Source organism: Protopterus annectens, chromosome 6.part1, assembly GCF_019279795.1.
Source record: "Protopterus annectens isolate FY-2018-M chromosome 6.part1, PAN1.0, whole genome shotgun sequence".
NCBI classification, from domain to species: domain Eukaryota; kingdom Metazoa; phylum Chordata; order Ceratodontiformes; family Protopteridae; genus Protopterus; species Protopterus annectens.
Genome location: NC_056738.1, coordinates 410,131,656 through 410,158,617, shown reverse-complemented (window position 1 = coordinate 410,158,617; position 26,962 = coordinate 410,131,656). Strand labels below are relative to the sequence as shown.

Below are 26,962 nucleotides of genomic sequence, written 5' to 3'. Positions count from 1 at the left end.
AGAGCACTTTAGAATGCTTCAACATCCGTGTGACTTCCAAGATGTCCAATTTGCTGTTTGCATTTGTTTAAAACCATGAATGTTAAGTTGTCAATCTCGCCTTCATTCTTGCTGGATGGGTTCGGAGCCGATCCTCGGCTCCGACTCGGCACTTGCTTTAGCTCGAGAACTCCTTTTACCAGCTCGAGGCAACCCTATATCCCATGATGCAAGGCGGAACTACCTCAGATCTCGTTTGCCGCTTAGCGAAAGAGGTCTCCTTTGCCAGCTGAGGTAAGTTTTTCTTTGTAAAATAAGAAAAAGAGTAGTTAGGGGTTTAATTTTCCCTTTTTAGTGTCAGTTTAGTCTGTAGTTAGTTACAGCCCACCCTATTCCCTTGTTTTCAAACTTTTTTATAATCTTAGTCTAAAGTTTTTTAGTCAGGCCTACTTCCCCATTGGTTATTCCCTTCCTGTGTGTTTGTGTAAGGGATTAATTTGTGTGTTTGTTGGGATTGTTTGTGTTTCCATCCTCCTAGGATGTCAAAGGAAGGCAAGGTCTCAGGCTTCAAGAAGTGTGACCAGTGCTGTCAGAAAATGTCTCTGACAGACGGTCACACTTCTTGTATTTATTGCCTGGGGCCTTTGCACCTGCAGGACTCCTGTGCTTTATGTCATGCTTTTAGCCAGAGAGTCCTGCAGGAAAGGAGGAATAAACTCATCCTCCGAGGCTTACTTAAGCCAGAAGGTTCTCCTCCTAAATTAGGGTCAGGAAAACCTTCTAAACCACCAAGGCTCAGGCTACAGTGTCCAAGCCTCCTCCGGTGGCTCCGGCTGTCGGGCCGACATCGGCTCGGCTGGAGCCGATACATCTGCTGTTCAAGTAGTGGGTTCGCGCCGACCGGCTCCGATACCCTGACTACTGTGGCCTTGTCGGCTCCGGCTGGAGCCGACACTTTATCAGCATCGGAGCCGAGATATCCTCGGCTCCATCTGGGGTTCAAGGGACTTCGGCTCCGATGGCTTCGACCCGTAAGAGATCCCGGTCCCCTTCTATACCTAGTATCCACTCGGCCCGGGTCTCCTCTTTGTCGGAGCGGAGCCATCGGAGCCGATCTTCGAGATCTTCCAGGCTGTCTGACCACGATTTAGAGAGGGTGGTAAGCAGGCTGTTGAAGTCTCAGGCACTGGCCCAAATGCTCCATAGCCCGCCTCAACAGACTTCGCTATAGCCCCAATCCTTGAACTTCCTCCTCCGACTCCACACCGCAGTTCGGAGCCGGAGCTTCGGGACAGCGACTGTTTCGATGCCGGAGCCGATACATCCTTCGCCCGTCCTCGGCTCCAATCTCCTCCTTGAGACCTTGGTTGGAGGGATCCGGTCATCAGGTTTCCACTGTCGGCTCCGAGGGGGCTAGTGGCAACGGACCCTTGTCCGACCCCGCCTCCCTCTCGGGGCTTCGGCTTTGGTAAGCTCGGCGCCGACATCGGCCTCGGAGCCTTCTCTCTCTTTGGAGCCGCCATTCCTGTTTCTTCGAGCGGTGTGTTCCGGACTCCCGGGGAGAGGAGCCTTTGAGGTGATGAGGAGTGTCCTGGCCTCTGAGCCTGGTCAACGGTCCATCCCTCTAGCTCCTCCCTCTTCAGTGCCTGCAGATGCCTCTTGCCAACCTCTTGCTCACAGGCCCAGGGATCCATCGCCCCAGGTTTCCCCACTGGGAATTTCCTCCTCTTCCGAGGTTTGTCCTGATCCTGCAGGGGAACCCCCTCGGAAGAGGACGTGTAAGAGGAAAAACAGACTCCCCTGAGTCTACTACATCTGATACCGACTTAGATGAGTCGGAGGGTTCCCCACGGTCCCCCTCTGAGGATGTCTCTTTTTCAGACATCCTTGAACTCCTCAAACAGAGGGGGAATTGGCCCTCCATTGACCCCTCCGAGGATGAGTCGGTATACCTGGAGGCTTTTGGATCCCGACCCTCCACCTCCTGGGTGTCTCCGCCTTTCGACCCACTCATGCAGGTAGTGGCTCGTAAGGCGTGGGCGGCTCCAGATTCTGTGGAACCTGTCCCCAGAAGACCATCCAAATTCATTACGGCCCCTTCAGACAAACAGTTCCTTTCCAAGGGTGTTCCGATGGATGCTATGGTGGTGGCGGCTGCCACTAAGAAGGAATTGGCGGATCCTTCAGTACCTGTCCATCCTCCTAATAAGGACTCTAGGACCATGGACAGGTATGGAAAGCGGATGTTTTCTTCAGCGACCTTTGCTATGCTTTCGCTGAATTATCTTTGTCACTTCACCAGGCTTCAACGAGATGTTCTCAAGGAACTGGGAGAAGTAGTCCAGGATCCTTCTGCTGCTGGGGCTCAGGAAAAGATTGCCTCGCAGCTTGCTATCCTGAATTCCATATCTAACTCCTCCATGCGGCTCATATCCTATGCGGCCGATGGAGCGAGCAGGGCCGCAGACACAGGAGTTGCTCTTAGACGCCAAGCCTGGATGCGGCTTTGTAATTTTGCGGACCCCTATAAGGCGTCCTTCACTAATACCCCCTTTGATGGTTCGGCTTTGTTCGGACCTCAGGTGAAGGATACCTTGACCAGGTGTGAGCAGGACGGTAAAACTCTTTCTGCCGTTGGAGTCCAGTTTTCCACTCCTTCTAGACCATACCCCAAGGGTCAGAAGGGGGGGGAAATGTGGTTCCGTAAAGCCCAAGGAGCTACACCGGACACACGTGGTCAGTTTACCCCCAGAGGCAGAGGGGGTAACAATAATAGACGCCGCCCTAGAGGCAGGGGGGGTCCTCAGAACCAGGGCAACAGGGAGTCTCTTCCTGAGAAGCCCTTTCAGCATCCCTGAGGTGTTGCCCGACTGTCCACCCTTGGAGGCAGTCGGGGGAAGGATTTTGCTGTACCCAGTAGCCTGGCAATCCCTATCTCAAGAGATGTGGGTACAGTCAATCATATCCGAGGGTTACAAAATCCCCTTGAAAGGTTTCCGTACCTCTTCAATCCCTTCCAGACATCTCACCCGATCAAAGGGATTTGGCAGAACAGGAGGTTTCAAAGCTCCTAGGAAAAAGAGCTGTCCAGACTGTGCCAGCAGACCAGGTAGGATCCGCGTCTACTCCAGATTCTTTTGGTCCCCAAAAGGACGGGAGATTGGAGACCAATATTAGACCTGAGCAATCTGAACAGATTTGTCAAGAAGGCAAGATTCGGATGGTCACGCTTCAGTCCATTCTGCCCTTTCTGGGCAAGGACAACTGGATGTGCTCTATAGACCTTCAGGATGCGTACTATCACATAAAGATTCACAGACGCTCCAGAAGGTTTCTCCGCTTCGCTAGGGACCAGTCATTACCAATTCAGAGCCCTGCCCTTTGGCCTCACTTCAGCCACCAGAGTGTTTACCAAATGCATGGCAGTGGTCACAGCTCATCTGAGACGTCGAGGATTCCAGGTGTTTCCCTATTTGGACGACTGGCTCCTCTCCGCCACCACCAAGTGTCAGCTTCTTCAGTCCAGAGACTACACTCTACAGCTTTGCAGGAGTTTGGGAATTTCATTAAACTTCGAAAAATCTTCTCTGCTGCCTTGCCAATCTATCACCTTTATAGGCGCAGAATTAAACACCGTCAAAATGTTAGCCAGACTAACAGATCAAAGAATTCTGGACATCCAAAATTTGTTCGGCTTCTTTTGCAAAGCAACAAGATCAAAGCCAGATTTATACTGAAGGTTCTAGGTCTTATGGCTGCGGCCATTGTTCTTCTACCACTGGCTCGCTTCCACATGCGTCTTCTGCAGTGGATGCTATTCACGCAGTGGTCGTACCACAGTCTCCGATGAGGCACGAAATCTTGGTAACACAGTCGTGCGAGCTCATCTGAACTGGTGGATATCTTCCCTCTTCTTCATCAGGGCCGACCCTTTATTCCCCTCCTCCAGTTGCCACAGTCACTACGGATGCCTCTCTGATCGGGTGGGGGCATTATCAGGGCAGGATGGTCCACGGATGTGGCAACCCATAGAATACCATCTGCACATAAATGTCCTGGAGATGAGCAGTGCTTTTAACGCTGCAAGCCCTCAACGACTTTCTTCCCACGGGACTATTGCAGTACAGACGGACAACATGTCCGTAGTCTGGTACATCAACAAGCAGAGCGGGACCAGGTCCTATCCGTTATGTCGAGAAGCTCTCAGACTTTGGCAGTGGGCGATCTCTTCTCAGCGGTTTCTGATAGCAACGCACATCCCCGGCAGGTCCAACCTATTAGCGGACAGGCTGAGCAGATCCATTCTGATGCCTCACGAGTGGTCTCTCAATCAATCTGTAGTGGATCAGATTTTTCTGAAGTGGGGCACTCCTTGTTGCGATCTTTTTGCTACTCCTCAAAACAAGTGCCCCGATTTCTTCACTCTTTCCCCTTCCAGGCCAACCTCTGAGAGACTCTCTAACTCAGGATTGGCCCCGGGGACTTCTGTACGCTTTTCCTCCTTTTCCCTTGATTCCACAAGTCATTCAGAAAGCCACCATTTTGAGAGCCAAGTTGATCCTCATTGCCCCATATTGGCCTCGACAAATTTGGTTTCCGTCTCTGCATCGTCACCTTCTGGTGCAGCCCTGGCATCTGGACCCAATTCCGGATCTTTTGATCCACCAATCGGGTCAGCAGCACCGGGCCATTCATTCTCTCAACCTCACTGCTTGGTTGCTCCACTTCCTACCCTAGCCAGGCTACCGATGATTTCGGACTCAGTCAGAGACATTTTAGTCTCTTCCTTGAAGTCGTCCACTAGGACTGTTTATGCTAGCAAGTGGCGACGTTTTCTATTTGGGCTAATTCCAGAAATATTGACCCCTTTACTGCTCCTGTACATTCGGTTTTAGATTTCCTGGCGGAGGTTTTTCATTCAGGATCCTCGTCATGTACAGTCAAAGTACAACTGGCTGCTATTTCTAAGTATCATGTTGGCCTGCATGACAATAACATTATGTCTCATAGGTTATGCAAGGCCTTTCTCAGAGGAGTTTTCCTCCTAAAACCACCTATAAAGCATCCTCCTCCGCAATGGGATCTAAACTTAATGTTGGCATCCTTGATACTACCTCCCTTGAACCGTCTGCTTCATGTTCTTTGAAGTTATTGACCTGGAAAACTATATTTTACTGGCTGTCACTTCTGCAAGAAGGGTTTCGAGATTCAAGCTCTCTGCATCCGTTCCTTATTTGGTTTTTCATAAGGACAGGGTATCATTAAGAACTAACCCTTCCTTTCTTCCCAAAGTCGTATCTCAAACCAACATTAACCAATCTATAGATCTACCAGTCTTTTTCCCAAACTATTCCGACAGAGCTGAACAGAAACTGCATTTTTGGATGTCCATCGTCAGCTCAGGTACTATTTGCATAGAACTAAACAATTCAGAAAATCGGACCAATTATTTGTCTCCTATGCAGAAAACAGGATAGGTCTTCCAGTATCTAAAGTGACCTTATCCAGATGGTTGACTTCCACTATTTCCTATGTGTACTCTCTCAGGGGCAAACAGCTATCTTCTAAGCCAAAAGCACACTCAACCAGGAGTCTATCCACTTCTGCAGCTTTTCAGGATAGACTACCCATTGATACCATTTGTGCAGCAGCTACTTGGGCCACACCTCATACCTTTGTCTCTCATTACAAGTTGGACTTTGCCTCTAGAGATAGGGCCAGTTTTGGTTCCACAGTTCTCAAGAGTCTGTTCCATTGAGCCACCCGGGACACAGGTGCTAGGACGCTGTCCCATCCAGCAAGAATGAAGGCGAGATTGACAACTTAACATTTAGAAGTTATGTACCTACCATAACGCTCCATGTTAGTTGTCTTCTCGCCTTCTTTCTTGCGTCCCTCCCTCCTTCCCCCTGGCCTGGACAGATCTTGGAGAGTTCCTATTAGATTGTTTCCTCCGGTACGTTGTTAGGAGGATTTCTTTTAGGAACCATTGTTCCTATTTGTGTTAGGATAGTCTTTAGCAAGGTTAGTTAGCTGCCAAACGAGATCTGAGGTAGTTCCGCCTTGCATCATGGGATATAGGGTTGCCTCGAGCTGGTAAAAGGAGTTCTCGAGCTAAAGCAAGTGCCGAGTCGGAGCCGAGGATCGGCTCCGAACCCATCCAGCAAGAAAGAAGGCGAGAGAAGACAACTAACATGGAACGTTATGGTAGGTACATAACTTCTAATTCATTTGTATTCACATCAGGTCAATATTAAGTATATGTAGTTCCAAAACAGAGCCCTGCTGTTTGACATACATATGTCTTTCTGCATGCATTTGTGTATACAAATACATGCATTTCTCTGCACATTTGTGAACCTACCATTTATTATGCTTGTAGCGCTTTTGCTCTCTATCATGCCAGGTATAAGTTCCAAAATTTGTCAGGTTAACCTCAGTGGAGGTTTTCAGATGTCTTTTAATGTGGTTATGAATTAGTTTGCAGTGCAAGTTATGAAGGAGGATTTGAAAATAGTTCAGGCGTGGGCAGATTACAAGGCTAAGTAAATATTCCTCAGTGAGTGCACCTTTTCCTTTATTTTTTTTAATATTCTGGCTAGGTGATCTGACTGAGTTAGTCATTGTCTTTGTTGCAAGCATGTGTTGTTGTGTAATGCCTTCCATTTTATGCAGTTATCTTGTTTTTGCAGTTTGTTGAATGCGTATGATGAACATCAAAAATTCCTAAAAAATTACACAAGGAAGAGGTCCCCATCAGATGGGTGAGTTTAGTTGAATATGTCTTTAAGTAGTATTTATACAGATGTTCTTTGTATTCTCCAGCAGCTTTGATATTTTTGTTGCCAGCGTTTATTGCTAGGAATTGACAAAACATTGATTTTTCCTGGATGGCCACTGCATCGATGTGGTATTTAAACATACAACAGATAGTGACAAAGTATGTTGGTAACCACACTGATTCAATAACACTTATCCTGCTTCCCAAGGACTGACTCAAGGCAATAGTCAAGTTGCCCTTCTCTGTCTTGCTCTTCACTTACATGTTTTCATACTTCATTTTTTAGTTGCTTTCTCCACCACTAAAATACTTCATTTGTATATAGTACTTTACTTACAGATGTTACATTTTTAATACAAACTGTTAGCAATAGAAAAGAGCAGTAGTACACTTCAGAGATGTTCATACTAGGGATCACTGCTGCAGCAGTAACACAGTGTAAATGAAAAGTCAGTCCAGTTGCTATCTGACCTGACCTCCAGACCTTTAAATGTCTCCTGAGCTGGCTGTGGTTTAGAGACGTCCGTGGGATGGCAGGAAAAAAAATGTGGAGGGCAGCCTAGTCTGTCTTCATTCCTTCTGTACAGCTTTGTTGTGTTTGGTAGTCAGTGCACTGATCTTTTCAGTGCGACTTCCAAAGTAATAACATTTTGGGAAAATGTTAATTTTTTTCTTGTGATATTTGTTGTATAGTGTTAAGTACTGTGAACTTTGTATGTGTACTTTTAGGTGTTAAAATTGATTTTTCCCTGAAGGTGGTGATACCCTTAAAAAATGAACAGTTGCTCTTAAGTCAACAGATTTCCACTTAGAAGAATTTTTGTACAATCAGTATTCTGCATGGAGGACAGTCGCCTTGTTTAAGCTTGCAAAGACTGTTCCTGTTTTTTTTTTTTTTTTGTAGAAAAATTATCTTAAAAGTAGAGTTAAAAATCTGAAAGCTTTTCTTGGAGCATCAGATGCTCCTGGCCTATGGCCATAAGCCAAGCCACATGATGCTCATATGTGAGGATGATTTGTCCTCCTCATAGGCCTAAAAAGTAAAAATCCAAGCAGTAGAGGAAGACTGAAAAGTTTTGGAAGCTAGTTTCTAGAGAAGTAGGTAGAATACACTGGGGTTTGGAGAATCAGTAGTCCATAGAGACCTGTAGCAAGTCCCAGGCTCCATTGCTTAGTTCTTCCACACTGCAGAGGCTGACAGACATGTAATGCCATATCTCAATAAACCTCACCATCAGTTGTTAAGAAATGACAACTAAGTTCATATAAATGCTTTATTCCTTCACCAATGCTCCCCAGTGCCTTGGCTAAAGCCTTCCGTGGAGAATATTTAGTATCTTAGAAGAAACACTTAAAATACATTTACACTAATCAAGACAAAATGCAGTTAAAAATGATCAAGCTCTTAATGTAACATAACACTCTTCCAAGTGTACTCCAATAAGACCATTTTGATAAATTATACTTTAAAATAGTTTCTTTATAAAGCAAAAATTCTTTAATACTAGATTTGTCTCTGTCATATTGAATCCTCCAATAATGAACTGTCACTGTTATACCCATCAGAAAAGTGCACAACAACCAAATGAAGGAGAAACTGGAAAGGGCAGAGGACAAGTCTGTCTAAAGAGTATCTTGAGCATTGCAACGGTTGTTTCCAGGCTACTAAGATGACTTTGCATTGGGACTTTCCTTTAGAAGCTTCAAGCAGGGATGGCTGTTTCTGGGTCAGTTACTCATGGACATGCCTGTTATGTTTATAGGGTTTTCCCCAAAATGGCTAACAGTGGGGCCTGGTATATTACCTTGATTATTTATTTTGTTTTTAATCGCTTTCTTGTCTACTCCCCAGAATACAGTTTACTTCCCCTTTATGCAAGATACAAGGAAGTGATGACCATTTCCTTGTCGATTAAGATGCTATACAGAAAGTATCACTGGCATCTTACACACTTTCTGCAGCCAAAGTGCTTGTATTTTATTCCTGAATTATGATCCTATACATTTCTCTCCAAGCCCGTTATAAGCCATTCAAAGCAGTTGTGCAGCTTTAGCCAAAGAAAACAGATAAATTCAAAGCTTTTGGAAAGATTATTTTATTATTCTGACAGACCCTTTTTCGCACTGTCCTCCTGAGGTGTCAAAGCTAGCACTGTAACCCAAGAGATGTTAACACTTCAGAGGACATAGTCTAGTACTCACTAGTGTCAGCAGCCATAGGAGGATTTTTTATTGTCATGAATGTTGAAGAAATGTGCTTTTTTTTTCTTGAGTATTTTACAAGCACAATACAAAAGTATAACTATCTGTTCTTGAGTCTGTATTAGATTTTTTTTTTAAAGCTGAGGCACATTTGCTTTAATTTTGCCACTTCTGTTGCTGTCCTTCGATTAACATTGCAGCATACTGACCCCTTCATCAAAACCATAATCCTTGAGCATGACATCAGTAGATGCCCTTCCTTCGATCACTGTTCCAGTGTTCCAAAATGTAGGGTTGTCCCGCGAAATAACTTGGATGACCAGTCGGGGTAACAAAGCCAAAACCTTCCTTAGAGCCATACGTCTAATGTATGATTGAAGCCCATGGGGCATAAAGATACATAAGTGGATGTATGAGCATAACTCCTCAAACTATCTCACACGTGGCTATTGGTACATGTTGCTTTCACTGGTTTAGATATGTGCCCTTTGGGGGGAACTTACCTTAATTTTTCTCATTTGCCTTGCTGAGAGATGCACTTATCTAGCCAAACTGGAGGTGAAGTTCTCTCCATCCAAGACTGTACGTGACAGTCATGAGGAGAAGGTAAACATTTGCACCACACCACGCTCATCACACAGTCTCACTAAATCTACACCACCAAAATCCACACATAGTAACACAAAAACATTTGCGAAGGCTCTCAATCTGTCTAAACAAGAGAGTCCTCTAAAGCAGAAACGCAAGCAATCTTCATCCCCCAACACAACCTAGATGACACACAGCCCACAGACTTAGTGTGCCACTCAACCACAGCCAGTAAGGCAAAACAGCGTGCCCAACACACACTGATGTCCCACTCACCAGGCTAAACAAGGAGAAGGTTCCTGTCAGCTGTCTGCCGGGTGCCAGGGTCCGCCACTTAACCCACGCAGTCGGGTCACTCCTCGACAAGTAAAAGTATGACTCCGTCATTGTCCATGTTGGTGTGAATGCGTCATTGTCCATGTTGGTGTGAATGACCTGAGACATACCTCCCTGGACTTACATGAAAAGAGACGTGGAAGAGCTCTCCGATCTTGTAGGCCAGGCAGGTATGACCCTAGCCCTGAGTAGCATTCTGCCATCACCCAGAATGATACTGCAGTACAAGGACAAAATGATTGACTTCAACAATTGGCTAAGCTTCTGGTGTCATTCTAAGGGGATCCTGTATCTGTCTGCTTGGGGTGACATGGCTGACAGACCACGATGCTTTGCCACAGATGGCCTGCACCTGTCGTCCCTGGGATTCTGGATACTGGCTAAGGCTCTTGCTGCCCCTATAGTGCCTTTTTTAGGCAAGGTTCAAATGACAAATCCACCACCGTAGCAGGAACAAGCAAGCAAAAACTGAGGGTAATGCTACTCAATGCTAGAAGTTTAAATCTCAAAATGCACTCACTCGAGGCACTCCTTAAAATGGAGAACATCGATATCTGTGCAGTGACTGAGACCTGGTTCAAGGCTCTAGAGAGCACCCCTGCACTACCAGGCTATAACTCATACCACACTTTTCGGCCATGCAACCTGGACCAAAACACCAGAGGCGGAGGGGTGTTCATATTCATTAAAGATATCCACACCTCCAGGCTAGTTGCTCAGCATAATGCATCCGAGGTTATCCAAGTGCAACTCTGGGCAAAACTGCAATCAAAATTGTAGCTTGCTACAGATCCCCCACCATGCCCTAGGATTCCCACTCCTCTTTTCTTGATGTACTGAAAAATATTAAGGTTCAACCAAACACCCTAATAATGGGCGACTTCGACTACCCCACCATTAACTGGGAAAACTACTTGTGTACCAACTCTTTAGCTCAACGCTTTCTGGAATTCATAAACTCCAATGCCCTGGATCAACTTATCCACACCCCCACAAGGGGCAACAATATCCTAGACCTAGTCATTACCAACATGAGTGTCCGGTGTTCCACACCTGAAGTCAACTCCTCGTTTGTCTGATCCGACCATAAGCTAATCACCCTTGATATCCATATCCCGCCCCCACCCCCATTAAGGAAACCATGGTAAAAAATTTCTCCAAAGCCAACTTCATGCTTCTTAAGACAGAAGTGTTGAACTTCATGACACCCATGCAGATGGACAATACAGTTACGACTGCTGAAACCTACACAAATGCACTCTATAAGCACTTACATGAGTGCATGGATCGTGCTATCCCAAACAGAACCACGATGCTATCCTCCAAAAATAGGAAGCCAGTCTGGTGGTCCCCTGCCATAAACAAACTGTACAACAGAAGGAAGAAACTGTTGCAAAAGAGAGTAAAATCCCATGAGTGCAGGAGCTCCCTGGTCAGCCTCAGTAAGAAGCTGAGATCCCTTATAAGATCCTGCAAAGCTAGCTACGAAAACAAAATCGCCACTAATTCTAAGGACAACCACAAAGCATTCTATAGCAATGTCAAGAATATCGATGGCAACACCCAGATTTGCTCTGAGTTACAGCACAACGGCACGAAAATTACAGAACCAACTGATATTGCCAACATCCTGGCAGATAGGTTCAGTATTAGCTTTACCCCCCCCACCCCCACCCCCTAGAGGGCCCATATATATATATATATATATATATATATATATATATATATATATATATATATATATATACAGGAAGAATGCAGAGTCCCTCTAATCACAACTACGCAGGTAAAAGCTGCACACTCTAAAGCCAAAAATACAGCATCCGTGGGACTTGACAACATCCCAGGCTGCGATTTACACGAACTTCAGAATGAACTGGCTCCCCACTTAAGCACCATGTTCAATAATACCCTCGCAGCAGGCTTTGTGCCCACTGAATGGCGCACTCCACAAAGGGGGGGGGGTCACCACTGATCCCAGGAACTATCGACCTATTAGCCTGACGAGCTTGGTCTGCAAGGCCATGGAACGTATCATAATGGAACTCATTAACAAAGACATTGGCAACCTCCAAACTTTGGATCCCACCCAGTTCGGTTTTGTGAAAGGCAGGTCATGCCTCTTGAACCTGATCGACTATTTTGAGGCAGTCACCAAAGCCGTAGATGAGGGTAAGGTGGTTCACACAACCTATCTTGACCTCGCAAAGGCTTTCATCACCATCCCCCATTCTGTAATTATAGCTAAACTCACTAAACTAGGTATAAATCCTTACGTCACAAGATGGGTTGCCAACTGGCTCACTGACGGAACCCACACTGTAAGAGTTGCAGACTCCAAATCTGACCTCAAAGCAGTGACAAGTGGAGTACCACAGGGTTCCGTCCTGGGACCTCTCCTGTTTGGTATCTACTTCTCTGAAGTACAGGCTAACACAGAAGGCCTCTGGCTAATGAAGTTCGCAGATGACTGCAAACTAGGAGCCATAGTCAAGTTCCTAAATGATGTGGACATCCTACAGAAGAGCCTTGCTGAGACAGCTGCCTGGTGTCAGAGCCATGGCCTCAAGCTCAATGCCAAAAAGTGCAGTGTCATTCCCTTTGGTAAAAACTCTGTACCCATGAACTACCACTTAGGCAGCAATGTACTTAACACCAAATTTGTGATAAGACCTTGGGACCCAGGTGGACAGTAGTCTTTCCTTTGTTAGTCACATCGCCACAGTAGTCAGGAAGTCCTTTTACGTGACACACCTCATCATAAAAGGGTTCTCATCCAGGAAGAGGAGAGGTCATTGTTCCTGTCTACTCGACACTCATTAGACCCATTATAGGGTGGGAATGGGGTTGGTGTTGTTTGCCTTGCCACACACACACAAGGGTTTGAGTTGAGTAAGGGATAATTATAGGGCTAAAAAAATGGCAAATAGGCAGTTTTTAGTTAGTACTAATCTATGAACCTATGAACCTATAGAGTACAACGCCCCTTTTGGAATGTACCTTACAAGACATCTGCAGCAGCTGGAAAGGCCACAGAAGTACCTCACAAAGAGGATTACTGGCCTCAAACAAATGCCCTACACTGACTGTCTCAAAAAACACCAGCTTTACTCCGTAGCATATCACCTACTCTGAGGTGATCTCTGCCTAACATATAAAGCTGTGTCAATCCCAGAGCTGTTGGACATGCTACACCTAAAGAAATCCCAATCCCTCCGAGCTACACGTTCTAGGGACCTAAACCTCGTCACCGCAATAAACAGGACATGCTGGAGGGATAGATTCCAGTCTCGGAGACTTCCCATACTCTGGAACGAGCTACCCATCTATGTCAAGCAAAGTTCATCATTAGCACTCTTCAAGAAGAATCTTGATAAGTGGTTTGGAAATAGGAAATACACCCCGGGGATCACTTCGGTGGCTATGCTTGACAGGGGCACAGGAAAAAAACTTTCTTGGGTGGCGTAAGCCAGGGAACCTTGTTGGCTAGGCTTACTTAGGCCCTTGGGCCGATAGCTTAGTACCTTCCTATGAACCTATAAGTGCCCAGTTGTTTGTTTAATTTGGTTTTTTGCTTCATGTGATCCAGAAAGGGGAGAGAGACTAGTGTGGGATAAACATAATCACAAGCAGTGTTTATTTTGCTTAGGTGCTTGCCACGACCATGCATCTTGTCCTGTTTGCCAGGTTTTTATTCCTAAGATGTTGCGTAGTCCACGCTCTTTCTTTGGTATTTTAGAACACCGCTGTCTTAAGCTGTTTGCTAAAGACGCGTATAGAAGGATTTTCTCTGGCCGAGGGTCAGCTGTCTGTGAAGAAAACCAAGAAAGCTCGGTCATATACTTTAGCTGTGCTGCCTCCACCAGACATTTCTCTTGAGGCTAGTGAAAGCCTGGAGGACCATATGGTTTCTCAGTCAGATTCCTTTGCCATGAGTGTTTCAGAGGCCACATGGATCCAGCTTCACACATGTCTATGGAGGCCTTTCAGATGTCCACTTCGAGTGTTCAGGGGGAACCGTGGCAGATGATCACCGACTGGCTTAGGGGTGTTTCTCAGATTTTGGTAAGGGAAGATGTAATTGCTACACTAATTGAATGATGTCGGGAGTCAGAGCCTCCTAAGATCTTTAAGGCTGATGTACCCTTAAAAAAGAAGCAAAAACTAAGCATATTTCTCCTGCTGTTACAGATCCCTTAGAGTGAATGACAAAACTTCACTCAGGGCCTGTTTAATGCTGTTATGGCTCGGAAGCCTCCTCGAGGTTTCTGTTCCTGCTCCTCATTGGTCTTCTGCCCCTCTTAAGAGGCTTCGAGAGCAAGATTCCTCTAATGAAAATTTTGATGAAAAATCCCTTGACTTATTCTTGGATTCCTTCTCCCTTAGATTATGGTTCTGGAAAAGCAGTCTATTAACCCTGACGCTCCTTTTGAGGAGATTTAAGTGACACAATTTCCAGAATGATGGAGTTGTTTTTTTTAAATTGGATTGTGCTAAGTTGTCTGTGCAGAAGAGGTAAAATGAGCTTCTGCAAATGGAGTCTCCTTGGCCCTCTGCTGTCCCTTGTGTTCTTGCTGCCTTGCTGGATGCATTTTCCACTGCATCTCAGGCTTAGGATTCCCAGACACCTGCTCCCAGAAATCCTGATAGATTTTGTAAAGTGCCTGATCGCAAGTTTCTTTATAAGTGCCTCTCTTCTGAGCCTTCTGTGGTATTGGTTGCCTCTGTCAAACCTTCTAAACTGCTGCCTTCAACGAAGTTGATTTCCTCTGACAGTGACAACAGAACTATTGAGAGTTTGGGTAAGAGAGTGTATACTCCTGCTACCCTGGCTTTTAAAGCTGTGAACTGTCAGACCCATATGCCCAGATGGGTGTACTTTCCTACAACGAAAATTCACTTTTTCGAAATGGGAAAGTACATCCCCACTTAAGCGAAAGTGCACTTTCCCTTAAGCTCACTATACTGAACCTACCGCACCACAATGGAGGACATTGAAAAACCACTATGTCCTCCACTGTGGTGCAGTAGTCACGGCCTTAGGGTTAGGGCACAGGTCAAGGTAAGGGGATAGCCCGATTTGGAATGTCTTCCACTGTGGTGCGATAGTCAACGGACCTTAGGGTTAGGGCATGGGTCAAGGTAAGGGGATAGTGCTACTAACTCTCCCCTTACCCCAACCCGTGCCCTAACCCTAAGGTCCTTGACTATCGCACCACGGTGGAGGACATAGCCCAATTTGTAATGTCTTCCACTGTCATGTGGTAGTCACAAACTTTAGGGTTAGGGCAAGGGTAAGGGGATAGCTAATAGGGCTTCTCCCCTTACCATGACCTGTGCCCTAACCCTAAATTCCATGACTGCTAGCCCGTTCAGTCTAGCGGGTTCACAAAAGTACACTTTCGTGTAAGTGCACTTTCGCGTTAGTGTGGGTGTACTTTTGAAGTTCGAAGTAGTGAACTTTCATTCTTCAAAAGTACACCCGACCAGATATATTTTGGCTGTTCTCTCTCAGGCCTGTCAGGTTATTTCAGATCTTCCCAACTCTGAGGGGAAGATTTCAGCTTTTTCTTTATTGTGCACATCTTCTCAGGTTGCTTGCCGTTCCATTAAATGCAGCAACGATGCAGCTGATGCCTCATCTAGGGCTGCTGCCTTTGGTTGTGTATTGAGGAGGTATTCCTGGCTTCACATTCAACCTTTGCCTGATGATATGACTATGTTAATGGATGCTCCTCTGGATAATAAGCATCTGTTTGGTGCTGCTACTGAGTTTAATTCTCTTCAGAAAAAGAGTAAAGCTTTATAAGATCTGAAACATATTGTTTCACCTGTTCCCAAATTTCAAAGAAATTACTGTAATGAGCCTGCTTTTGTTCATAGGCAGTCTCGCCCTCCCCCCAAAGGCAAAAAAAGGTGTTAGAAGGACTCCTCCTGTTAAAGCTGCCCAAACCCCTTCAGCTCAGAACCTCCTTAAACCAGGTGCTGTTTGACTAACCCTTGCCCTGCTCTTCTCAGTCGCATTCCTCTGTCTCGTCATTCCCTGTCCCCTTCCTTTTTGGTTAAAGATCAAACAAGTTTCCTGGGTTCTTTCTGTACTTCGGCAGGGGTGTTCCATGGTTTTGAAATCCCCCTTCCTTTGAGCATTCCTCAGCCTCCTCAGGAACAGCTGCCCTTTTTTCCAGAGGTACTTCAGGGTCTTTTGGCTCAGGGAACTTTTCAAGTAGTTCAGCTCTTCATAGGGGGAAAGGATTTTACTCCAGAATGTTCTTGATTCCAAGGAAAGAAAGCACCTGGAGACCCATTCTGGATCTGTCTCAGCTTAAATGCCTTTTTGAAGGTTCTTTCCTTTCGGGGTTATCCCTTCAAATCTCATTTCTTCTTCTACTTGTTTGGGCTTTTCTAGTTTCCCCTGGATTCCAAGGATGCTTGTCTACATATTTCCTGTTAGTCCCCTTTTCAAGAAGTTTTTATATTTCTCTGCTTCCTGACATTTTCAGTTCTCTGCTTTGCCCTTTGGTCTCTGTACTGCTCCAAGGGTCTTCACCAAATGCCTTGCTCCTAGAATTGCTTTCTGCAGATTGAGAGGAATTCAGATATTTCCTTACCTGGATGACCTGCTCTTTTAAGGTGTCTCTTGGGATTTTACTTCAGCATCTACCCTTTGCTATTTGTCTCCTGCAAAGCCTGAGGTTTACTGTAAATTTCCAAAAATCATTCCGGACTCCTCCTCTGTATCATGTTTTTTAGGGTGCAGGCTCTAAAGTGTTCCAATACTGGCATAGCTGCTTCCTCCCAAAGCTTTAACTCCTGATTGCTTTCTTTTAATCCTTTCTTCCTCTGGCTTCAGTTACAGCCAGGTGGTTTCTCAGGGCTTTGTGTTGCATGATGTCCACCATTCCTATGCTTCCTCTAGCCAAGCTTCATATGAGAATGCTCCAGTGGTTTCTAAAATCAGTCTGGCTTCAGCATTCTCATCCTTTAAATTTTCTAGTTCTCCTCCTCCTTCCATGTCTTAAGTTGGAAATTCAGTGGTGGATTCATCAGTTGTCCTTCCACCATGGTTTCCTTTTCAAACTCCATTCCCGTCTCCGGAACTCTTCACAAATGATTCAGACATGGGATGTGGGGGAGCCTTCTTCGGTCCTCTAAAAGTGCAGGACCTTTGGTCTTTTCGACAAAAGAAAGACCATCACTGTCAGAGATGAGAGCCCTTCTTGGTTTTCATTCTCTGTTTCTTCCTGGGCCACTCAGAATTTTCAGACAATACCTCAGTGATGTGGTATATCCGCAAGCAAGGGGAAACAGGGTCTTATCTCCTGTGTGTAGACGAGCTCTTCAGGTATGGGATTTAGCTACTCCCTGTCAAGTAACCCTTCAGGCAGTTTATATTCTGTCAAATCAGAACACAGTGCTCAGATTCTCTGAGCAGGTCCATAACATAATCCTATGAGTGGATGCCTCGCAGGGATGTGTTTTTTGACATTGTCCACCAGTGGGGTACTAAAGTAGATTTTTTTTTCCTCCCCTCTGAACAGACAACTTCCTGTCTTTTGCATCAGAGACCCATGTCATCTGGCCTTGAAGATGGATGTCCTCTCTTTTTCTTGGAAGGGGGTATTTCTTTATGCCTTCCCTCCCCTTTCTAGTATTCCGAAAGGCCTGTTCAGGGTAGAGTAGGATGCTCCCAAAATCTTGCTGTGACTCGTTTTTGACCCAGACAGTATCGGTTCCCTCTTCTGCATTTAGACAAGGGCAGTTGTCACAAGTTACCTCACAGGGTGCGCATACCTCTCAACCTCTTGGTGCAAGAAATCTGGACAACGCTCAACATAATGGGGAGACAAAGGCCCAAAAATAGGGACACATTTTAAATATTGCTTGTATATACTTGGAAGGTTGCTAGAATAACAAAATTTGTATTAGCATGCACTTTTCAGAAGGATATGAAATCTGAAACTCAAGTGCATGTCATTATTTAGTGACTTCAATCCTCATTGATTTGCCAGAAAACCACAACTTTTATGAGGAACAGACCAGAAATATTAGGCAAAAATCTGGACATTCTACAAAAATCTGTACAGTTGAAAGGTATGCCCTGAGGGTGGACCTTACTCATACAAGGCAAGGGATCCCTCATCCATCCCCATATGTCCACTCTTCGTCTAACATTGTAGGTGTTAGCCTACAGATACCTTTTCTCCTGAGGATATGCTTTAGGTCCTGCAGGAGGCCAGGAAACGCACTATTATGAAGTCTTACTTATCCAAATGGAAGAGGTTTTCTGTTTGGTGTGATGTCCTTCAAGGATGCATCTGCAGTCCTAACAAATGGGTTGTCCTGTCCTCAGGCAGCCCCTCGGTCGGCCGGATTCCAAAGTCTGGGTCTGGCCTCGGCTGATGTCGCACTTCACCCGACGTCATAGCTGCAGTTCTTCGGGTATAAAGGTATCAGCCGACGCCATTTTCCTCAGTCTTTCTTGCTGCGTGGCGCCCGAAGCAGAAGCTGTTCGCAAGTGCCGGTCGGTCAGAACCAGAGATTACTACTACCGAAGACTTCTAAAAAGCTAAGTACCCCGTTGGGGACTCTTTCTTGCCTCAGCCGATGTCAGAAAAAGTGAATAACTGTTTAACTTGTGGGAAACAAATACCTCATAAAGATTTCCACTCTTACTGCCTACCTTGTTTAGGCCCAGACCACGACGTAGCAGCTTGTCTAGCCTGTGCTTCTTTCAACCGACTGACACTTAGACGTCGGTCGGAATTTGCTGAGGAGTTTTTCGGCTCCGCTTTTGCTTACAACATGCCGTCGGAAACTCCGACTTCGCAATTAACTAAAAAGCGCAAGGAAAAGGACTGACACTCGCGGTCCGTGCTTTCGGCCGAAACTACGGTTAAGTCAACCGCGAGTGTCTCGGTTTCGGCTGAAACAGAGTCCTCGGTCCTTCCTTCGGCCGAAAGCTTGCCTCCTACCGAGGCCTCATCCAGCATGGCTGAATCTGCTACTGAAATCCCACCTGCTCTTGCAGGTTCACAGGATTTATCTGATACTATTCCTTTAGATATATCTACTCCTGCACGTGGAGCTGCTAGGCCCCCTGCATCCATGTCGATTAAGGCTTTTGCCAGGGCTAAAGCAGCAAAATCAACCAAGAATGTGCCTGCTAAGACCCCCTCTCACAGGCCTAGCTCTAGTACTCAAATGCTTAGTCTAGCAGAGGATCTTATTTCTTTGATCCGGGGATCCCAACCTCACCCTGACAGGGCCTCTCACCCACCTCCAGAGAAGAGGCCTAGAGCAGAGCCCCCTGAGCCAGTTTCTTCAGATTACTCCTCTGATGATTCAGAAAATACAAACCCTCCAGAGGGCCCTTATTCTCCTTATGAGGACTCTGATGCAGAAGACTCCATTCCTTCTGCCTCTCCTCCTGAGGAATTTTCTTTTGGGAAAACCTTGCATGCTATGAGGGAACAATTTCAATGGCAGGGCCAGGATTTTTCAGACTCTAGGAAAAGGCTTAGGACCTTTTTGCATTTGCCACAGCATAGGCCTTTAGCCATTCCTCCAGTACTTACTGTTGTGGATGATGCATTTAATGATGCTTGTACTGCTCCTGATTCTCTTCCTCCGGCCCCTGCTAAGCCCGACAGGTACTACAGGGTTCCGGACACACATTATCATTTGTATAAGGCTCCTTTTGCAGATCCTGAAACTATTTCTCAGGGACCCAAGGCAGTAGCAGCTACCTCTGCCAAAAACCCCCTCCCCTCTGAAAGGGAATCTAGGGCCTTAGAGAGATGGGGTAAAAAAGTTTACACTTCTGCTACTCTTTCGGCTAGGGCCTTAAACTGTCAATTCCACATGATTCAGTATCAGGAATTTATGTTAGATCAGTTAACTAAAAAGCTGTCCTCGCCTGAACCATTAGACAAAAAATCTCTTCAGGAAATGGTACATAACATTCAGCAGGTCAGTAATCATTCCTTAAAATGCGGCTATGATGCACTGGAGGCTTCCTTTAGATCAGCTATGACTGGTACAGTGATCAGAAGGCACGCATGGTTAAAAGAGCAGTCCTTACCAGACCATGTTAAAGCAAAGCTCCTAGATGCTCCCATGGATAAGCTCAATTTGTTTGGCTCCCCTGCACAGCAGGTGCTGAAGAAGGTGGAAGAGAAAGCAAAATCTGTCCAGACAGTCAAGGATTTCTTACAGGTCCAGCCTCCAAGGTTTAGTAGGAACTGGCCTTCCAAGAATTGGTCCTTTCCAGACACCACCAGAGCACAGAGAGGCAGGAATAGGCGCCCAAGAGGCAGGGGTCAATCCAGAGGTGCCTACAGGGGACGTCAGTGGCAGCCTAACAACCAGCGAAGTACTGCCACAGATCCAGCCACTACCACTTCTACAGGACAATCACAGTGACTTGGGAACAACTAGAAGCACCCTTAGGCGGAAAGCTAGCCTTATTTTCGGAAAACTGGCATCACATCACAGGAGACAAATGGATTTTACAGACAATAGACCAAGGTTACAGGTTTCGCTTCCATACTCTACCAAGGAAGAGAGGAATGCCAAACCTATCTCCAAATCAAAAGACAAAAGCTCTAGAACAAATAGACCACTTAATAAGGATGAGAGCTATAGAAAAGGTACCATCTATGGAACAAGGGCAAGGATTTTACTCCAGACTTTTCCTGGTGCCAAGAAAAGAAAACCAGTGGAGACCTATTCTCGACCTGTCCGCTCTAAACACATATCTCATTGTTCCAAAATTCAAAATGCTGACCCTACAGCAGCTTCTTCCCATGCTGGGCAAGGAGTCTTGGCTGGTAACTCTAGATCTCAAGGAGGCATACCTGCACGTCCCCATACGACCAAATTGCAGAAGATACCTCAGATTTCTTGCAGGATCAGAGCATTATCAATTCTCAGCATTGCCCTTTGGCTTATCTACTGCGCCCAGAGTATTCATGAAATGCCTGGCATCAGTAATTGCTCATTGCAGGCTTCAGGGAATTCAAATTTACCCTTACCTGGACGACTGCCTGTTACAAGCGGACAACAAAAGCAAATTAGCAAAAGATTTGAAAAAGGTCATTCATCTACTACAAGCCCTGGGATACACAGTCAATATAAAAAAGTCAAGGCTGATACCATCCCAAAGGTAACTTTCTTGGGTGCAGAACTGGACACATCAAATCGAATGGCATCCCTCACAGCAGAAAAGCAGAAGCACCTTCCTCTCTATTTCATGGCATTAACAACGCAGAACCAGCTAACAGCAAGGAAAGTCCTGCAAGCCCTGGGTTACATGGCATCCTGCATAATATTGATTCCACATGCCAGACTATATATGAGGAAGTTGCAATGGTACCTAAGGAATTTATGGTCTCAGCACAAGCACAGCCTAGAAAACCAAATTCCAATAATTCCATGCCTGAAGCAAGAATTCCAATGGTGGGCTCAGGCCTGTCAATTGAACAAGGGACTGCCCTTCCACAGCCCTCAACCAAGCCAGACTATCACCACGGACGCCTCAGACCTCGGTTGGGGGGGGGGGCACACATGCTGGACAAGTGCATACAAGGCTTATGGACTCAAGACCAGCTAAACCTACACATAAATCAAAAGGAGATGCTGGCAGTAAAACTGGCAATTCAGACATTCAGACCGTTTCAACAGGGTCAATTGCTGATAAGGACGGACAACACCACAGTTATGTGGTACATCAACGAACAGGGAGGCACACATTCATACCCTCTATGCCGGATGGCAGTGGACCTCTGGAATGTGGCCCTGAGCTTCAACATTCAGCTACAGGCAATATTTGTACCAGGGAAAGAAAATATACTAGCAGACATCCTAAGCAGAACTACCATGGATGCCCACGAATGGATGCTGCATCCAGACATCTTCAAATCCATTACAAGGAAATGGGGACTACAAGAAATAGACTTATTCGCATCCCCACACAACCACCAATTGAAAAAATTCTGCACAAGGGCATACCACCCACTTGCTTGGAAGGTGGACTCCCTATCTTTCAGTTGGAAAAACCTGACAGCATATGCATTCCCACCTCTTCCTTTGATGCACAAGGTGCTATTGAAGATCAAAGAAGACCGGCCAAGGGTCATCCTGATAGCTCCAGACTGGCCGAGGCAGCATTGGTACCCACTACTGAGGAGTATGTCTCGGCAACAAATATGGCCTCTGCCCCTAGTTCCCTTACTGCTAACACAGAACAACTTCAAAACCCTGCATCCAAACCTAAAAACGCTGCAGCTAGCTGCCTGGAACATTGCATAAGACAAAATAACCCAGATTTATCTCAAAGGGTTAAAGACATTATCTTGGAGGCTCGCAGACCCTCAACAAGGAAAACTTATTCAGCAAAATGGAAAAGATATCTCATTTGGAGTACAGCAAAAGGAGAAAATGTGTCACTGGTAAACATAGCTAACATCCTGGAATACTTGGCAGAACTTTTCCACAATGGCCTGTCCGATTCTTCCATTAAGATTCATGCATCAGCTATTTCAGCAGAATACAACATGGATCCTCCAGTCTTCTCACATCCTCTACTCAGGCAGTTTCTGAGAGGAATTAAAAATGTAAAACCACCAAGGAAGCCACCATTGCCCGCTTGGGACTTTAACTTTGTGCTAGAAAAGTTGACACTCCCTCCTTTTGAGCCAACAGCAACAGCAGAATTACAGTACTTATCATGGAAAACTGTTTTCCTGCTTGCAATCACTTCAGCAAGAAGGGTTTCTGAATTACAGGCATTAATGGCAGTACAGCCCTTCCTTATCTTCCATCAAGATAGAGTGTCCATGAGAACTAATCCTACTTTTATGCCAAAGGTGGTCTCCAGGGTATCTTTAAACCAAGCTATCCACCTGTCTACATTCTTCCCCAACCCACAGAACAGGGGAGAAAGACTATTACATACCTTGGATGTACATAGACAATTGCACTACTACCTGGACAGAACCAAGAGCAATAGAAAAACTGACCCAGTTACTGGTAGCATATGCAACAGGAATGGAAGGAAAAGCAATTTCAAAACAGACAATCTCTAAGTGGATAGGAAATTGCATTAGATTTTGTTACTCTTACCATGGGAAGACAACTCCAGAAAACATCAGACCTCACTCCACAAGGGCTACAGCCACTACTACAGCTTTTTTACGAGGAGTGGCTACCAAAGACATTTTAGAGGCTACTACTTGGAGCTCCGTGCATACATTTGCCAAGCATTATAATCTACCCTTATACTCCAGATCCCGAGCAGGTTTTGCCACTGCTGTTTTGCAAGGGATCGTAACTACACCATAATCTTATTATTACCTCCACCCCCAGTTTGGCTATGGTATTCTACCCATTTGTTAGGACTGCAGATGCATCCTTGCAGGACATAGTACAGTTTTGTACCTACCATAAATGTAGATGTCCGAGAGGTATGCATCTGCAGTCAGGATTACCCTCCCTCCTTCCCCTCTGTGGTACTCCTAGGGTATTTGCCCATCTTCTAGCTAGCTGGGGGAATCTATTATGGTGTATTTGTTTGTATATATGTACATACATGTTTATTTTTATTTGCTCTCTGTTATTTGGAAACTTTTACATTTATCCAAATTTAGCCTTCCTAGAGGGCACCTGGCATCTGGGGCAAGAAACACTGAGGAAAATGGCATCGGCTGATACCTTTATACCCGAAGAACTGCAGCTATGACGTCGGGTGAAGTGCGACATCAGCCGAGGCCAGACCCAGACTTTGGAATCCGGCCGACCGAGGGGCTGCCTGAGGACAGGACAACCCATCTGTTAGGACTGCAGATGCATACCTCTCGGACATCTACATTTATGGTAGGTACAAAACTGTACTTTTCTCATAGTCTGGGTCCACTTAACTGTGGGTGTTCCTTTGGTGCACTCTTTTGTGTGAATTGGTTAATACTGGGTTGTCGTCTTCTCTAAAAGCCCACCTGTCAGCTGTTTCTGCGCCTCTGCATTTGACTCCCCCTTTGATCTCTAGATTTGAGGCCATACAGTTTCTTAAAGGTGTCCTTCACATTAGGCCTCCCAGGATGCCTGTTCCTCCTTCCTGAGACCTTAGTTTTGTTTTCAGAAAGTTGGCTCAGGCATCTTTTAAGCCTGCTGTTTCAGCTTCCTTACAGCATTGTTCTTGGAAGACTGTTCTTTTAGCTCTTAACTCTGCCAGACAGGTTTTTGAGCTGCAAGCCCTTATGGCTGACACTCCATTTTTGTTTCTTCATAAGGACAAGGATGTCTTTTGGTACTAATCCATGTGTTATTCCCAAGTTGGTTAATGAGTTGTCTCTTAATCAGTCTATTCATTTGCCTACTTTTTCCCTTTTCCGCAATCTGCTAATGAGAACTTTCTTTATACCTTGGATTTGCATAGACAACTCTGATATTATTTAGATAAAACTAAAGCTATTCATAAATCTGAGCAGCTTTTTGTTTCCTTTCATCCTAGATCTTTAGGTTTGGTGTTTTCCAAGCAAACCATTTCTTCTTGGATATCTAAAGCCATTTCTTTGTTATTCCTTTTATGCACAATTTAACTGGAGGCAAAAATCTTATAAAGAATGTTGGCAAAAACAAACACTTCATCCACTACATTTATTGTCTACCATGCACATAGATCAGCTTATGTTGAGGCACTAAAAAGCGAACTTCTCAAACCTCAGACCTCCTAAGCCTATAAATGGCAGCACCTGTCCTCAGCAGTCTTTAAAGCACTCACCAAAAGCAACCCCAAATATTACACACATGTCTACATACAGTGGAGCCCCAAGAGCAAAGCCGGTAAGGCAAGCCAACATATTAGGACTCTTATCATAGGGGACTATCTTGTATGACATGCACATGCCCCACTCACCAGACTGAACAAGGAAAAGATAACAGCTAGTTGCCTATCTGGAGCCATGATTCGCCAGGTTAAGACACCCTGATGTCACTACACTGCAGGTGCCAGTATAATTCAAAGCTCATGTGGGCTTTAATGATCTCAGACATACCGCCTAGGCCTATATGAAGGCAGACATTATTGATCCTTCAGAATGCATGTCTTAAACATGTATGTGCCTTGCATTGAGCGGCATTCTACCTTCACCAAGAATTATGCCACAATACAAACAGAAGATGATGGGCTTCGATAATTGGCTTAGTTTCTGGTTTCTTTCCAGGAGAATTCAGTATCTGTCAGCATGGGAGGACATGATTAATGCACCATGTTGCTTTGCAAAGGATGGTCTGCACCTGTCTGCTTAGGCTTCCAAATATTGGCTAAAACATTATCCACCCCCTTACAGCTTTTTTATGCAATGCCAAATTGGGTTTTATTTGTTATGTAGGTAGGTTTGTCAAAGAAACCTAAAGATGTTACTGCTAAGCACTACGAGCGTAAACCAGAAACTCCACACCCTACAACCTCTCCTCATTCTGGAGAATGTAGACTTCTGTGCCATTAAAAAGACATGATCTGATGTCTTTTCAGTGTTCTTCAAACCTGTGGGTTACGGTCTCTTCTTCGGAACAGACTCTGCCATTAGCAAGTTAAAGCTTCAGAACTAGAGCTCCTCCTTCCTTACCCATATTCCCTCACTCCTCCAAGATATCTCTGATCTTGTTTTCCGCACATCAGCCATGCATCATGGTCTGGTTAGAGCTCTTCCGTGGTTTAATTTTCTGCGAATTGCTGGTACGCAAGTTGGCCTTTAATTGCTGGTACGCAAGTTGGCCTTTAGCCTGTGATTTCCTACCCATCTCTTTAGCCTTTTGAGTTCGTTAAAAACAATTCTTTAGCTTAGTTTTTTCTTCTCTTTTCTTGCCGCATGTGTTCTCTCATTGCGCCCTTCCTTCCTTCTGTCTTCCTCCACTATGTCAGAGAAATCTGACAAACCTGTAGGTTTTAAGAAATGAACTTCCTGTGGGCCACATGTTCCCCGTCTCTGATGCGTTTAATGTCTGGGGCCTGCACACCTTGAATTGGTGTGCTCTGTCTGCAAGGCCTTCCTTCCTTCAGGCTATTGCAGATAGAAGGAATACGTTTGTCCTAAAAGGGCTTATTCCTCCTCCCTCCCCAGCTGTCCCTGTTGTCGCAAGGGCTCAAACCCCTGCTGAGAAACCTAAGGAGGCCAGGGACCCCAGGAAATGGTCCCTGGACCCCCACTCTTTAGCTCTGTCAGTTTCTCCCAAAAAGGCTCAGTGTGTCAGAGCAGACCCCTTCAGCTCTGACTTTTGCACCTATCCCTCTTCCCCAATCGTCATGTCTGGGCTGGAACCATTGTTGCAGAGTACATCCCTTTGGGGAAGTTTCTCCCAGACCCCATGCCAGGTCTTCCTCTGTCTTCTCTTCCATCTGGTCCCCTTGGAGCTTGTCAGAGAATGAGGTGGACAGAATGATTAGGACATTTCTCCGTATGCAGATCCAGATGGGGGTCATTCCAGCTGTGTCCCCGATGCGATCTGCAAGCGGAGCTTCCCCCTGCACAATAGTATCTCCTTCTCTGATCCGGCCTGCTGCTTTGGAGCTCCCAGATCAGTCAGCCACATGATGTCCTTCAAGGATGCATCTGCAGTCATCACATATGAGTTGTCCTGCCTCAGGCAGCCCCTCAGTCGGCCGGATTCCAAAGTCTGGGTCCGGCGTCGGCTGATGTCGCATTTTCCCCGACGTCAGAGCGCCTGGGGTATAAAAACATCCGCAGACGCCATCTTCCCCAGTCTTTCTTGCCGCGTGGTGCCCGAAGCAGAAGCAGTTCGCAAGTGCCGGTCGGCCAGCTCCTGTAATTTAGCTACCGAAGACTTCAAAAAGCTAAGTACCCTGTTGGGGACTCTTTCTTGCCTCAGCCGATGTCAGATAAAGTTAATAATTGTTTGACTTGTGGGAAACAAATACCTCATAAGGATTTACACTCTTACTGCCTCCCCTGCCTAGGCCCAGACCACGACGTCTCGGCCTGTTCAGCCTGTGCTTCCTTCAACCGACGCACTATTAGACGTCGGGCGAAGTAGTCAGAGGAATTTTTTGGGGCTAGTTTT

The 26,962-nt window shown here is 45.7% G+C and overlaps 1 protein-coding gene across 1 annotated transcript in view; it reads left to right on the top strand.

Moving 5' to 3' along the window:
• LOC122805303 (pre-mRNA-processing factor 39-like) overlaps nt 1-6,754 on the top strand; it is a 1,105,266-nt gene extending 1,098,512 nt beyond the window's left edge. The window contains exon 10 of the mRNA XM_044075391.1: nt 6,672-6,754. Within this exon, the coding sequence (XP_043931326.1) occupies nt 6,672-6,747 (76 nt within the window). The 3' untranslated portion in view covers nt 6,748-6,754. The remainder of the gene's footprint in view (nt 1-6,671) is intronic.
• Nucleotides 6,755-26,962: the final 20,208 nt, after the last annotated feature.